Source organism: Dipodomys spectabilis, unplaced genomic scaffold (assembly GCF_019054845.1).
Source record: "Dipodomys spectabilis isolate Male_0828 unplaced genomic scaffold, ASM1905484v1 ptg000140l, whole genome shotgun sequence".
In the NCBI taxonomy this organism is placed as follows: domain Eukaryota; kingdom Metazoa; phylum Chordata; class Mammalia; order Rodentia; family Heteromyidae; genus Dipodomys; species Dipodomys spectabilis.
In genome coordinates, this window is record NW_024870817.1 from 8,862,763 (window position 1) to 8,878,660 (window position 15,898).

Here is a 15,898-nt window from a genome sequence, read left to right on the forward strand (position 1 = left end):
GTTTATTGAAATGAACTTCAAGAAGTGGAAACAAGAGGTTTTTAAAAAAAAAATAGTTCTGTTTGCAGTTCTTTTCCCCACCCCTTTGTTTTAGTCACTTTTGTCCCCCCCTTTTTAATGTACCCTTTGTCTTGTGTCTTATAACACCTGAAGATAGTAGCTAAATCATCACACTACTTCACTCATTAACAGTGGAAGCAAAGGATCACAAAGTCCCACAGAAAATTCCCTCAATTCTACCTGAAACTGGAAGTCAGAGGTTGAATGGGAATTTTTGTCCTTCAAGGGGTCATGAACTCAAATGCTTTCAGAATGAAACAGAGGTGTTAAAGGCATATCCTGCCAGGAAGTAGGGTCTGGGAAAACTTAAGGCTAAATCTGCTTGTTCACAAGATAAAGAACCCAAGTCAGCCATAACTGCTCTCACTGAAAGCAACTTAGCACTGGCCCACCTGACTTGACAGAGAGAAATTCCAAGTCCAGATTCCCATATTTTAAAGTCCAAGAACTGATTCCATTAACATTACCACCATCCACAAACACCCACTGCATGGGCAAAGCAAAGCACCCTGGGAATGCACTCCACACAGTGCCAAGTCACCACTTCAGTCTGCTTGCTCTGAAGAGATGCCAAGCAGTTGCTTGTGTCTACATTTTTAGAAGCCAACTTCATCTCTCAGAGGGGAAACTTCTTTTCTTTCTTTAAAAGGTCACTGTCTCCTGGGGTCCTTCCTGAGGCTGGTCTTGTCTACCCCATGCTTCCCCAGAGATGACCTAATTCTGATTCAAGCGGAAGGGCAAGTGCTTCGGATGAGGGGCGGAGGGGGGGGGGGGAGGAGACAACAACTAAGCCAATCTGGCCCTTACTATCACTGATTAAACAGCAGGTGTGCCTGCTTAGGCTCGCCTAACTAGTGAATCACACCAGACTGAAAGGACTTTGGGACTGTCCCTTTAAAACTCAAGCACGCTACCAGGCAAACTCCTCCTCCAAGGAGGTTGCTTATTAAATGAGAGCCAGCTGTCTGGGCCGTTCAGCACCCCCAGCAATACCTGCAACCCAGGATTCCTCCCCGGGAGGCTGCAGTCTGTCAGCATGGCTCAAGAGTTTGTGAACAGCAAAATCCATCCTGGGAAGGTGGTTGTGTTTATGAAGCCTAGCTGCCCCTACTGCAGAAAGACCAAAGAGATCCTCCATCAATTGCCCTTCAAACAAGGGCTCTTAGAATTTGTGGATATCACAGCCACCAGCAACATGAGCGAGATTCAAGATTATCTGCAACAGCTTACAGGCGCCAGGACGGTGAGTGTGCTTCGTTTGAACGGGCAAGAAAAGGGCTCCCGGGTTTCTTTTTCTTCCTAGGGCTGTGACTTTATGCCTGCGTCTTTTCTGGGACGCCACCAGGGCTCTGTCCTCCAAGACATCCTGAGGGCTTTTGTAGGGTGTGGGGGAGGGGCCTATCACTTGAATGGGCAGCTGGTTTGCAGCCACCAGAGTTGTCTCAGAACGGAGGAGAAAGCCAAGTGGATGGGTGCTGTCAGGTTAGTAGACCCAGCAGCTTAGCTGCGAGTCGCCAAGCGCCCAAGCACTGTATCAAGAGGCTTTGTTTAAGCACTGCCACTGACAGTTTGTAGCTGGCAGGGCACGAGGAGGATTGGAGAGGTCTGGCAGGAGCTGCATATTTCCTTTAAATCCAGTATGGTATCATGCACTCGCTTTAGTCTAGTTTTGGAGGCCAAATGGACTTTGCTTGCGGGCTTTCTTTATCAATAACCTTTATCTGTTGCTCATTCTTCCTTATTGGACTCCTCCCACTTGAAAAAGCCAACACTCCCATTATTTGCCCTTTATTCTACATTAATTATAGGATGTTTTTAAGGCCTGCCAGAATTTTTTGGCCCAGCTTTCACAATGAATTGCTGGATATATCTTAGACAGGTTACCCCCTCTGGGATCCTCAAAGACCCCAGCCACAAGACTAGAATGGCTGACCTTCAAGTAAGTCATTCTTTCTACAATTTACTGTGGAACCCTCTGAAAAGTGCTCACTACTGCCTGTGAGAGGTTCACTCTCCCATCCCCCACACTTCCTCTTTTCTCAACATCCTGGGCTTCTGTGGGAAGCCCCCGCCAGGCAGTTTCTGAACCTGGAAGGATGAGATGTTGCACCAGCTTTGATGAAAGTCCCTTTCAGAAGGCACATATCAGGACGCAGCATTGGCAGACCCATATATTTCAGCTTTAGCTTGACTTTCAGAATTTCTGTGTTTGGGGTGTAAAGAATTAGAAATTGTCTCTCCTCTTCTGTCCAATCAGAAGTCAGCACATAGTACTTAAAAAGGCTGTGAGCTGAGGGTCCTGGAGCAAAGGCACTACAGGAAAATTGCTTTGTGGACTTCCTATATAGATTCTGGGGCCTGAGAAGGAAAAGGTACTACAACCACCACTATGAGCCCCTGCTCTGCCTCCCACCAGGGATCCCTCCCAGCCACAGTTTTCTGGCCAATAGAATCACCTGTAGAGCTTTTGGTCTACTTCGTTCTCCAGTACAAGTTCCTCACGGTGTCAGAGATGGGAGCCAGGACAGAATATTTTGGAATATCCTGAGGGCTTCCAGTTTGCCACAAAGTTTAGTTGTGGAGATGGGAGGGAAGGGATGATAGGGGAAAAACAAAGGAGGAGGCAACAATGCTTGATAAGAAATATGCTCATTACCTTGCTCATGTAATTGTAACCCCTCTGTACAGGATTTTCACAATAAAAAACTTATTTAAAAATGGCTTAGACTGACAGCATGTTTTCTAGTAGATAAAGCACTTCGTGCATTTATTTAACATTGTTTTAAATTTATTTGTAGAGCAACAATATTTTTATCATTACCTTTGAAGTTTATTTTAAATTAAATTAAAATTCTTTCTCAAGTTCTACTGCCCAAATGCATTCCTTTAAGTGGAAGAAAAATCCTTCAGCATTGTTTGCTTCCTGATCCTCCATGGTGAATTGTTTGAAGGAGATAAGGAACAAGAGGGTTGTTGCTGTAATGATCTGTAGATCACTACAGATTTGTGTATACACTCGGAGTTCAGATGAACTTACTCCTTCAATCAGGCCATTAACTTAAGAAGCCACAGCTTCTAGATCAGTGCTTTCATTTATTCTGTTTTGCTCTTCCTTTCTCCAAGGGAACTGAGGTTCTTATCCTATATCATTTCTTTTATCCCTGAAGAAGTCTTTTGAAGCAAGTCTATTAGAACACATTCACTCCAGTTTTGTCTGGAAAAGTTTATTTTTCTTTCACCTATACTGTACCTATACTGTAGCAAGCACTTTTCTACATAACATTTATGTTTCAAGCTGATAGTCTTATGATCAAAACAATAAATGCAATAAGCAATATACTGGGAGGTGGCAAGTAACATATATCATGAGGAAAATTAAGTAGGGAGCCAGAATACTGGTGGCTTATGCCTGTAATACTAGCTCCTCAGGAGGCAGAGATCTGAGGATCTTGGTTTGAAGCCAGCTGAGGTAAGAAATGAAAAAGTCTGTGAGAGTCTTATCTCCAATTAATCTCCAGAAAACCAGAAGTGGTGGGACAGCTCAAAGCGGTAGAGCACTAGCCTTGAGCAAAAAGGCTCAGGTTGAGTTTAAGCCCTGTGACCAACAGAAAAAGAAAAATAGGGCTGGGAAGGTGGCTCAGTGGTAGAGTGCTTGCCTTGCATGCCTGAAGCCCTGGGTTCGATTCCTCAGCACCACATAAGCAAAAAGAAAAAAGCCGGAAGTGGCGCTGTGGCTCAAGTGGTAGAGTGCTAGCCTTGAGCTGAAGAACTGAGGGACAGTGCTCAGGCCCAGAGTTCAGGCCCCACGACTGGACCCAAAAAAAAAAAAAAAGAAAGAAAAAGAAATTAAGTAAGAAATAGGATATGGGGAGTACACAGTAAGATATATCCCTCAAGGCCTCACTGATAAGGAAATATTTAAGTAGGCCTCTATAGGAAGCAAAGGAAAAAAGAACACATACATTTAGAGGTAAAATATGCCTGGCAGTGGCAACAGCAAGGACAGAGGTCCTGTGCTAGGAATGTGCTAGGGTTAGTTTAGAAGATGTGGGAAGAGATTATATAAGGGCCAGGGTGGGGTTGAAACTGGGAGCCATTAGGAGGCTGTAGCAGTAATTCAGGGGACAAAGGAGGTGGCTGAGGGAGAGTGTTGGTATGTAACTTGGAGCAGCTGTGTATGACTAACCTAAAGCACAGAGGCTGTTGCCTTGCTGGGGCTGAGAAAATGCACCCCAGGAGAATCCAGGCTCAGAATAGCAGAACTGGATCTTTTAGTGACTGCTCTTTCCCTTCCTGGGCTGTAGCAAACAGGGTCTCTATAGAGTTTATGATGGCAGAGAGGTTTTCCTCTTCCTGCCTGAATCACCACCAGTACTTCAGTGTTTCCTGTTTCAACAGCAGCATAGCAGCAGCACACCTGGAATTGGTTAGATGTACAAACTGCTTGGCCTCAACCCAGACCTCCTGACTCAGAACCAAAGGGGAGAGCACATCTGTGTTCGATAAGCCCTTTCACAATTCTGGAGTGTCCTCCAGTGGGGAACCTACACCCAGGAGGGGACTCTTTTGACTCTCCGTGCTTCCAGCCAGACACAGTAGCTCAAACCCTGAGGTCAAAACCTTGGTGGAGGTATGACAGGCTTAAAACTGGCAAACATTGGGTCTTTTTGGAAATAGAGACATTGAAAAATGAATGACATGGCTTCATTATTTAAAGCTCATTTAATTCATCCATACTCAACAGCAGGACTGTGCGGTAGAATCAACTGATGGCAGAAGGAAAGGGTAATGGGGGGTGATTGTGATGTATGTTTGGAAATAAAATAATGGAATCATTAAAACTGAAAAAGGGAATAAGAAAAGGTAATCAAGCATGTATAGAAATATTGTGATGAAACCCCTTTGTACAATTAATATACAGTAACCTTGAATTAAGTATTTTATTGGGTTTCTCTACTGCTTTCTATTACAACTGACCACAGTCAAGTATTTCTGGGAAATAGAAGCTGAAAGGCCTCCAAACTGTTAGTTGCAGGGAGGGGACTGTTATTTTTTGTTGTTTTTTGGTGCCAGTCCTGGAGCTTAAACTGAAGGCCTGGCTGCTGTCCCTTATCTTTTGTGCTCAAAGCCAGCATTCTACCACTTGAGCCACAGCTCCACTTCTAGCTTTTTGCTGTTTCATTGAACTTTCCTACCCAGGTTGGTTTTGAACCACAATCCTTAGATTCCAGGCTCCTGTTTTCTGCCGTTCCCCTTTCTGGTTCCTCAGGTAGTTTCTAATGTTTTGGGAGAGGGCCTGCTGCCTACCTATGGCTCAGGTGATCTACCTGCACTTCTCATTGCCAGTCCACCTTCCTGTGAACACCCTAGGGAACTGCCTGGGCCACAATGGAGCAGCACACTCCTCCTCTCTGGGATTCTGGAATGTATGCTTGGACCTAGCAGTGGGTAGGCTGCACATGACTGGAGAGGCATCCTTTCGGCAAGCATAATGCCTGTGGCAGTCTGGCTTGCCTTGGTTCAACCACCCTTGCAGATGTGAAGCCAAAGCAGGTGAAATATCCTTGTCCTAGAGCTAGAACACTTAAACAACCTACAATGGGTCAGGGATTAAACAAGGAGACTCATATACCACTGCACACTACAGAGAACCAAATTCACCTCTATTTCAATAACAGAGAGAAGTGACTATATTTAATAAATCACAGACCTAAAGATCAGACTAAGACCAAATGCAAATGTTTCCCTGGCTGTGGTTAGAAATGAATGCCTCCTTGGGTGCTGTGGCTCTGTTTTAAGGTCTCAGGTGTGGTTCCAGTTGCAGAGAAAAACCAGAATGCAATCAGGGTACTCTGACTGTAGCCAATCAAAATTCTCTCCTGAAACATGTTTCTATATAGTAAAAATTTTAAATTCTTTTGCAAGTTGGACAGTCATATGCCAAGCATACTCAATTTGTAAAATATTCTGGCTTCAAACATTGAAGAAAAGGTTATCAAGCAATTTAGAATCCTGGGAAGAATTTGAAAGAAGGATTAAAATATCACTCATTCTAATCTGATCATTAAGTTCCTTATCTCTTCTGGACTCCATTGCTTTTGCAGGTTCCTCGGGTCTTTTTTGGTAAAGATTGTATCGGTGGATGCAGCGATCTAGAAACTATGCAACAGAATGGGGAACTTTTCTCCAGGCTGAAGGATATGGGAGCTCTGCAGTAATTACAGGTGACATGCTGGGCCAGGAACACTGGGAAATAAAACATTGGGGTCTGCTGCCAGGTTTGATTATACTGTGGGAAGGCATCTTGGGGGTCAAAAGAATGATCCAAGGAACTGTGGTATCACTTGTTCATGAATTTTATATTTACCCAAGGATGAATTGTGTCAGTGGGAGAAGTCCTTTTTATCAACATTCATTTAACAAATATTTATATGATGCTAGACATTATACATAGTTAACACAGAAGGATAATGTGAAACACATATTCTGGAGAGGCAGACAGATCATAAGGAAGTATGTAAATAATTCCTGAGAATATATTGAACTAGCATGGTGAAGGAGGAGTACAGTAAAGGAGCTAGTTTCGTAAAGGAGAGACTTGCCCAGAAGATCGTGCTTAACAAGGGGGAGAAAGCCAGAAAAAGATGTGGCAAGTAATGAGTGCTCAAAGGGATGGGGAGAAGAAAGGCAGACTAAGAAAAAGCACTGAAAAAAAGAAATAAGAAATGTAGGCAGGACCCACAGTACACAGAGGCCATAGTAAGCAACTTGGATTTATTCTAAGTTTAATTTGAGATCAAGGTAACTTTTGTTTCTCCTGGGTTCACATGCAAATCAACTCAATCTGATTGGCTTATGCAACACTCAAATAAAGTTTTATAAAGTCAGTAACCTAAAATCTTTGACTTGGTGGAAAACCATGGGGTGATGAGCTGTTTAGAAAGAAATCAGGATGCTTTGGAGGGCTGATAAAGGAATAAACATTTAAGTATAGCTGGGCATCAGTGGTTCATACCTGTAATCTAAGCTCAGGAGAATGAGATCTGAGGATCATGGTTTGAATCCAGATGGAGCAAAAAAGTCTATGAGACTCTTACCTCCAATACTACCCAAGAAGCCAGAAGTGACTCAAGTGGTAAAGCTAACTTTGAGCAAAAATGTTCAGACACTGCCCAGGTCCTGAGTTTAAGCCCCAGGACTGGTGAAAGAAAGTCAGAAAGAGAAAAGAGAAAGAGAGAGAGACAGAGAGAGAGGGAGAGAGAAGGAGGGAGAGGGAGAGAGGAAGGAAGGAAGGAAGGAAGGAAGGAAGGAAGGAAGGAAGGAAGAAAGATAGGAAGGAAGGAAGGAAGGGAGGGAGGGAAGGAGGGAGGGAGGGAGGAGAAGGAAGGAAAAGAAGGGAAGGAGGGGAAGAAATGGAATGAGGAGAAGAGAGAGGAGGGGAAGAGAGGAGAGTAGGAGAGAGGAGAAAAGGAAAAAAAGGAAAGGGAAGAAAGGAAGGGAAGGGAGGAAAGAAAGAGAAAGATGTCAGGGTTCTGGTGGCTTTTGCCTATAATCCTAGCTACTTGGGAGGTTGTGAACAGAAGATTTCTATTCAAGGCTATCCCAGGCAGAAAAGTGCCTGAGACCCCTTCCTAACCTGTGGTTGGGTGCTTCTATCATCCCAAGCTATTTGAGGGGCTGAGATTGGGAGCTCATGATCCCAAACCAGCCTGGGAAATAAAGTTCAAGAGACACCATCTCTGCTAAGAGAAGGTAGACGTGGTGGTAAGTGCACACGATTTCAGCAATGACTGGTAGTCTAAAGTAGGTAGGTCTCAGGCTGGCACCTGTGAGAGAAGTGAAGCTCTATCCTAAAAATAACCAGTGACAGTGTGTGGTGTGTGGCTTTTTGGTCTTGGGCCAGCCCAGTAAGCCTGCAGTTTGCTAAATTCAAACTGAAGTACTAAGGGGAAGACTGGGGGGAAAAAAAGAAATATCATTTTCCCAACTGCACTTTATTATTTTGGTGTGGGCTTGGGTACCTTCAGAGTCTGGAAGTTTGATTGCATTATCTTTCCTCAGCATTCTCTCTTGTCTGTATGTCACTGACAATCCCAACCTAAGGCTATCTATAACAAAGTATGTTTAAATGGCAAGAGTAAATGTTCTGGGGATAAGAGCAGAAATGGAGAAAGCTTACCCTATTAAAAAGGCCCATTCTTTGTTTCTTTCCTAGCAGAGCAGACTTCTTGCTGAAATCCCCCTGGAGAGCTGGACTACATCACAGAGGATGACAGCATTTCCTGGTGGATGGGAATTGAAGCAAAACCAACTTTGTTTTCCTTTTTTTTCTCAGTGTTAAAAATTGGACCAACTTGCTCCTACCCACAAACCAAGAAGGTTGACAGATTAGTTGGTTTTCTCCCATATTGGCCCCTTGGGTTCCAAAAGACCATGTCAAGTTCTGGTTTAGAATTTGTCCTCTGATCCGAAAAGTGCTCTTTCTCTCTGCCACATGTTTCTTCTTAAACTTTTCTATGTGCCAGCATGCCTCTACCCCCAATCATGTTTATCCAGAAATCCGTCCTCCTACCTCCCCCCACACCAAGAATGAATTTATGGTTGATTTTCTCCTACTGGCCATCAGCTGAAATTATTTTGCTAAAATTCACTCCATGCAGTTTATATTATGAAATTGATGGATATTATGATTTATTTTTCTCAAAGTATACACATGCATCTTCCTCATCTCACCTTGAGAATTACTTCTCTGAGCTAATGTTCTCAATCTTACCATCTCTAGCTATCATTTGAGATAGCATTTGAGGAACCAGTTTGAGAAACTGTATGTAGAAGTAAAGCGTGATTGGTCCTCCACCACTGGAGATATGTGGACAAACATGATAGAGCAAATGCATAGCAATATTGTGGATAGAGGATGGCTGTATAAATAATTCTGAAAAACAGTATGAATTCATTTAGAATACCAGAAAAATTAAAATATGAAATGTAAGGTTATCAAAATATCCTTGTAGGACTTTCCCCAGAAGTATATCTGGAAAAGGAAGCAAATTTGAGAAATACTGTCAGAATTCCCCAAATTCCCTTTGAAATCTAATCTCTTACTGTGAATTTGTCCTAGAATTGAAAGTTAATTTCCTTTTGTACTCTCTAATGAGTACAGTTAATACCTTTCTAATAAAAAAGTACCTATTGTGGGTTTTGTCTATTCTGTGTTCTCAATACTATAAGCAATAGTATTAGTGTGAAATTTAAAGCCTTATTCCTTTGTCTCTGCTATTTATTATCATTATTATAATATCACAATTCTGATTATTATTATTATGATAATGAGTGGGTGGCTCATGCTTGTAATCCTAGCTATTCAGCAGGCTGAGATCTGAGCATCATGGTTCAAAGCCAACCCAGGAAGGAAAGTCTGTGAGACTCTTACCTCTAATTAATCACCAGAAAACTGAAGTGGCATTGTGGCTCAAAGTGGTAGAGCAAAACGAGAACAAGGACAGAGCCCAGACCCTGAGTTCAAGTCCATGACTGACTTCTTTCTGCCCCTGTCTCCCCACAGAAGTGCTGCTGCTATCACTCTAAATATACCTGATGGAGATGATTGTTTAATTTCCTATTGCAATGACTATCATGTCAACACTAGCATGCTGAAGAAAGTTTGGTATTTGATCATTGTTTTCACTGTAAATTCCTTTTTTCCATTGCCCACCTAATACTCTTGTACTTTTAACTAGCCAGGATTGCTATGGATAAGTGTACAGGTTACATATTGAACAACACAATGAATATCATCCTCTGGAAGTTAGGCACAACTCTAGATCCACTCAGGACCATACCTGAACTTTCTCCCATATTTCTGGGTCCTTGCTCCTTGTGTTTCCTCATCCTGAGGTATCCTTTCTCTTTTGGTCTATTTTCATAGTCCTCCTCCTGGAGCAGATGGTTTTCTATACACCTCCCTTCTGTCCCTGTCTTTTTTGAGTAAAAACAATCATTGTTTCCTTTCTGTAATTCAGAAGCACCTCCAGCACTCCACAGCTGTTAACAGGCTATGATATAGTTGTTCCATAGCTATTTACAGTCTATACTAGAGTTGCTCATCTGTATTGGTTCTTGACAGATTAAGAAATACCCACAGACAAGAAATTTGACTTAGCTGTCTTTGTACCTCAATTTCTAGCTTGGAGTTTTTGTTTTGTTTGTTTTTAAATCAGGCAATATGCCAGGGTGCCAGTGGCTCACACCTATAATCTTAGCTACTGAGAACTGAGGATCTCAGTTCAAAGTCAGCCCAGGCAGGAAAGCCTGGGAGACTTATCTCTAATAAATGCTGTGGCTCAAGTGGTAGAGTGCTAGCCTTTAGCACAAAGAAACTCAGGGAATTCAAGCCCCAGAGCATTAAAAAAAAATCAGGTAATGTATATATGTAGTTTTAAGAGCTAAACAATATTTAATTGTTCTGGTGCAATCCTGATCAACTCTAGTTTTGGTCAAACATATCAGTTTCATGGCTTATAAATCTTATAAAATATTATAAAGCAAACATACAGAAGTAAAGTGTACAGGTCTATTTAGCATCCATGTATCTACCTCCTTGGTTAAGAAACAAAGTACCTATGTCTTTTTTCAATAAGACTCCCTGAAACACCCATAAGCAACATGTTTTACTCTTTGGTTGTTTTGGGATTGTTTTTGTGACAGGGTCTTTCTGTGTAGTCTAGGCTGTCCTGGAACTCAACAATCCTCTTGCCTCTGCCTCCTAAATGCTAGGAACAATAGGCAGGCCCATCATGCACAACAACATGTTTTACTTTTGACTAGCATAGCTCTGTAAGGAAAAGGCATTACTATTACATCATAATGAACAATCTCATCCCAGAAAATAAGCTGATTGGCTGAGAGATAGACTGATGTCAGCTTCCCTGGGAAAGCCCTAGAACCTTTGCTAGCAGTGCCATCTCTAGGGAAATCTCAGAGGTTTTGAGTGGGTCCACAGAAACACATTCTTGGAGGTGATTTATGAGCTGGGTGATGAGCATCTCCCAGAAATATGGTCAACGGGAAGGGACTGCTCTGTATTTTCTGTCTTCAAGCTCCTCTGGCTTTCAGAAGTAGGTCAAAGCATACCCACAACTCTCAACTGGCTAGCTGTCCCAGATGGACAAATACCATCAGCTCTAAGCAAGCTAAGGACAGATAAAGAATCCACGTCAGCCCAATTGGACATCATGCCCTGAAGTTTAAAAGACAAAGATGGAATACCAGAACATTCCTCATGTGGATGAGTTGCTCTCTGTGCTGGGATTAAGATCCTGGGCTCCATTTCTCTTTACTGTCAACCGGGGGTATTCGCTTTGTCTCTAGTCTATGTTGGATCTCCTGTTTCCTGTGACCCATATATATTAGGTAAAGCTGCTAAACCAAGAACACAGAAGCACAGCACAGGAATATTTCTCTCAAAGTAGTCTAGAGGCAGGTAAGTGGCATTTGCTCCATGAGGTATGGGTAGACACAGCAACTGTGTAGCACTCTGCTCATTGGCCAGAGCTTAGTCTGTGGCCCCACCTAGCTGCTGAAAGGTGAGGCAATTGCATCTGTCTCTTGATCAAAATGCTTCTAAAACTCAGGTCTATACCAAAATAAATAAATAAATAAATAAAATGGTGGGAGGAGGAACAATAGAGAATATGGAAAGAAAATTAGCATGTTGAATCTTCCCTTTAGTCTTTTCCTACTGGGCTCCTATTTTCTGTTTCTGTCTTACATGTGAAAGCCTTTTTTAATATAGTCTAGAGATATGATTCTCCATAAATATTTAAGATGGGGCACTAAGTCAGGTGCATGTACTAGACCTGTAGTCCTAACTAATTGGGAGGCTGAGGTAGGAAGAAGATTGCCTATGCCCTGGAGTTGATGGCCACCCTGGGAAGCACAGCAAGACTCCACCTCAAAACAAACAGGCACTGAACACCTGGTTGGAAGATGTGTGTGCCTGGGCTTGTTAATTAATGGGCTTTATCATACTTAGCAGACTGTTCAAATGTCTCCCTCTCAGAAAGGGCTCCACATTGCTCCATGTAAAGTGGAACACCCTGCCATCATCCCATTCACCCACCCTAATCCCTCGTTTCATTTTTCTCTACGACATTTATCATCTAAATAATTGTTCAATTTACTTAGTTTTTATTATCTCTCTTTACTATTAGAGTATAACCTCCTGCGGTCAGATTTCTGTTTGTTTTATTCATAGCTGAGTCTGTGCATCAAGAAGACTGGCAAATACTAGGCATGTGATAATAAATGTCTGCTGAGTGTCTGGGCCAATAAATTAAAGAATGGACGCCCTGGCCATTTGAATGGGAGGTTCCCCAGACTGTTAGTTCCTGGATGTCTTTTCTTTGAGCTATTCAGTTTCTCTAGTGTCACAGCTGGGGAGGAGGGGCTGGACCTTCTTGCCAGGGTTCTGTCTGCCAAGCAGGGCAAAGGGACTTGGCAACTCCCTGGTCAGTATGCAGACTCATATGATTCCCTGTTTTCTGTAGTGCTCCTTGCTGAGTAATTCTGTAAGACAGGCAGTGATAGGAAGGACTATCATCAAAAAAGTGATGAAACTTTGGCAGAAGAGATGGGCAGGGAAAGTAATGTGAATAACTAACAAAAACACGGGCCAAAGTGTTACTTTTTTTGTTTACTTAATAAAACCAGTGATTTAATCCCTGCAAAAGCCTCCTTTCTCTCTGCTGCTTCCAGCCTAACTCCTGATGCTGGACTCCTGGCAGATATTCCTCCCATTCAAGTCTGCCTGAAAATGACCCTTAAGGGAAAACAACAGCCACGGGTATGGTAATAAATGAGTAGATATGATCTGGACCAGTCTATTTAAATCCCTAGTGAGTATGACTATTACCTTGACATCTGGTTGTGAGAAAGCCATATTCCCTAATTTACTTCCCCATAATCATCATTTACCAGTCCTGGAATATATTTTCAAAAACTAGCCTCCTGCAGCAGATTACTGAAAATTTATTTCTTACATTAATAACAATCTTCTCTTATTAAGTACTCCGAATGTGAGAAGGGACAGAGTTTAATTGTTCTCAAATTAAGCACAAATAATTTTTAAATATGGGCCTATTTTTATTCCCAGGTTTATATTTACTGTCCCCAGGCAACATTTCTGGGGAACTGTGCAGAGCTGACAGGGGAGCAGAAAAGGCAGGGAGTAGGAGAGCCAATGAAGGTACAGAACACGGTGCATCTTTCAGGCCTTGCTTAGGGCTTTGGCTCTGGTGGACCTTCCTGCCCACTTCTCCCTCCCAATCAACTCTCTGTAGCCTCTGGGGCCCTGCAGCTGAGCCTAATCGGAGAGCAAAGTCTCTGCCTTTTTACTTCTCTTGTGTGTCTCATGAAACTTGAAAGATTAGTGAAATTACATACAATTTATCAGGCGTGGTTTTGCACTGGCTCTATTCTTCTTCCATGTCACCCTAGAGAACTGGGCCTGAGAGCTCTCTAAAACAATATACCCAGAGTTCTAACTGGTAATAAGGACCAAAGAATCCACTTTCAGAATGGAAGATCCATTCCTAGAAATACAGAAGCCAAGAACATATCTGGAACCTGTGGTGTTGGGGGACTGCTCCCGTTATCTAGATCAAATACATGTGTGACCAGAGTGAGTAGGTAAAGCTGATTCTAACTTTCCTTACCCAGCCCCTCATGGAAGATCTTGTTCAGCCTCAAGGCAGTTCCTATGTGATGGAAGAAGACCAGAGAGGCAGAAGAAAAGGGTAGATCATGGATTGTCTCCAGAAAGGGAAGACTGTGGGAGCTCCAGATAGGTAAACCACCAAAAACGCAAGAAAGAGCCCTGATTCCCTCCCCATTCGATGAGGCAGGAGCAAGCAGCAAATGGGTAGAGGGTGGGAACCATGAAGTAGCTTTCTACCACTTTAGAAGCCATTTCTACCACTTCTTCTGATGTGGCCTTATGGTTAACAAGACTGCCAATCCAACCACAGGAATTATTTTCCTCTCTTCCTTGTCCTATTCTTTTCCCCACTCTCCCTCTCCTCCTCCCTATCCAAAGGAGCAAAGAATGCAGAATGCTTCCTAAAGACTCCTCAGCTGAAAGAGAAGAGAGACCTCCCTTTATCTGAATCCAAGGACCGAAACAGTAAATGTTCCCCACTAATGAGTAAGCCATTGTTTCTGATAATTCTTTGACTACAGAAGATTGAGCCCCTATGAGCTTCAGACAATGTAAGACAATGTACATATATCCCATTCTTCACAATGACAACGATATACAAACAGTGGCCATTCTGTATTATCTTTCACTGTATCTCTTTTCCCAATATCTTAGTAAAGATGAGCACTTGATTTTTCTGGTTTATTTATGTATGGCAGTAGCAGCAGGGAATGAAATATAAACTCATTTAAAGGACAACTGTCATGTACATATAATTATCTATTCAAAAATGTTTCTATTCAAAATGCATCCAGCCTTCACAGTAGCTTTTGACAATTGCTGTAAAAGCACGGTGAGTAGCTGTGGAAAGGTGGGCTCTATTCCACGTTAATTTTGGAGACCACTACCACAGTTGTGGTTTCTAGATTTCCTTTTTACATAGACCAGAATCCCACAAGCAGCTCAGAAAGGGGTGGCTTTCAATAATGATTCACTCTTACCAATGTTAATGCTAAATGAGTCCAGTGCAATATTTCCCAGGCACTCTCAAGTGGATAGGCAGTTTCTCCATTGGTTGAAAAAAGATAAAGAGTCTGCGTGTTACGATGGACACTTAGACCCAGCTGCCTAGGCATTTTAAATTCTGTATATGTTTTCATGTGGTCTCAGAGCACGCCTCCAATCTAGTGTAATTTCCATTTTACAAGTAGGGAGACTGAGAAATCTCTAAGGGGGCATCCAGGAGCAAGTACTTATAAGCCCCTCCACCCTCCAGTCTTTCTCTACAAGAGGTCTGTGTTCCCTGGCCCAATGGGGCAACTGTCAGGCCCCTGAGCACTGAGCCACAACCTCAGAAAATGATTAGATACTTCTCTAGAGTAGATTGTCACTTAGCACAGTGTTTCCCAGAGTAGGTTCCATGGAACACTGGTTCCACAGCCTGTCAATCTATGTGCCTCCCTGAGTGAGCCACCTTCCCTGAGGGGCACCTCCAGCTTGGACAGCTATTGTGGGGCTCAGTTAGCGGGTGAGCTCAACTGAGGCCTTCAGCCCAGTTTTACCCTTTAAACATATCTGAATTTATTTTGTGCTGTTACAAAGGATGGGAAACAGACTTATTTTAAAAACAAAAACAGTTTGGGGGCTAGGAAATCCGAAGTTGAGGGGCCTACAGCTGGCAAGGTGCCTTCGTGCTGAATCATTCCATAGGAAAGGTGGGTATGCAAGAATAGGGGAGAGTGCAAGGAATCAAACTCATGAACTTTGTATACTTGGCATCCATCCACGATAGATAAGGCTGGAGCCTTCATGGCCTGGGCACCTCCCTGCGCTCCACTCCCAGCATTAGTGCACTGAGGATTTCGGTCCCAATACATGGGCTTTGAGGAACACCTTCAAACCAGAGGATTCTGCCCCCTGGTTCCACAGATTAATGTACTTCTTACATGGAAAATGTCCTTATTCCATTTGAATAGCCCCACATCTTAACCAATACTCTAAAGTTCAAAGTCTCACATAAACCTGTGTTGAGCAACACTTGGGGTAAATTATCTCAAGCTATGGAACAGAAACAAGTTTATCTACTTCCAACCTACAATGAGACAGGTGTAGGACAGAGGAAAAATTGATAAGCAAAAAAAA

The 15,898-nt window shown here is 42.7% G+C and overlaps 1 protein-coding gene across 3 annotated transcripts; it reads left to right on the forward strand.

The window, feature by feature from the left end:
- Positions 1–993: 993 nt before the first annotated feature.
- On the forward strand, positions 994–9,266 carry Glrx (glutaredoxin). Of its 3 annotated transcripts, none has more exons than XM_042690710.1 (3): positions 994–1,303; positions 6,165–6,284; positions 8,276–9,266. In XM_042690710.1, the coding sequence occupies exons 1-2, from the start codon at positions 1,097–1,099 to the stop codon at positions 6,276–6,278; spliced, it is 321 nt and encodes a 106-aa protein (XP_042546644.1). In that variant the 5' UTR covers positions 994–1,096; the 3' UTR covers positions 6,279–6,284; positions 8,276–9,266. The 3 variants fall into 3 exon arrangements, with proteins under 3 accessions (XP_042546644.1, XP_042546643.1, XP_042546646.1); XM_042690709.1 differs by having other exon boundaries at positions 8,279–9,266; XM_042690712.1 differs by having other exon boundaries at positions 995–1,303; positions 6,165–6,326; positions 8,281–9,266.
- Positions 9,267–15,898: the final 6,632 nt, after the last annotated feature.

What these genes read in the sequence shown, in the direction of transcription:
- Glrx (XM_042690710.1), top strand. Translation starts at nt 1,097, where the DNA reads ATGGCTCAAGAGTTTGTGAACAGCAAAATCCATCCTGGGAAGGTGGTT. An exon ending in AGCTTACAGGCGCCAGGACG is followed by an intron (nt 1,304 to 6,164) that starts GTGAGTGTGCTT and finishes TTGCTTTTGCAG; the next exon opens with GTTCCTCGGGTCTTTTTTGG.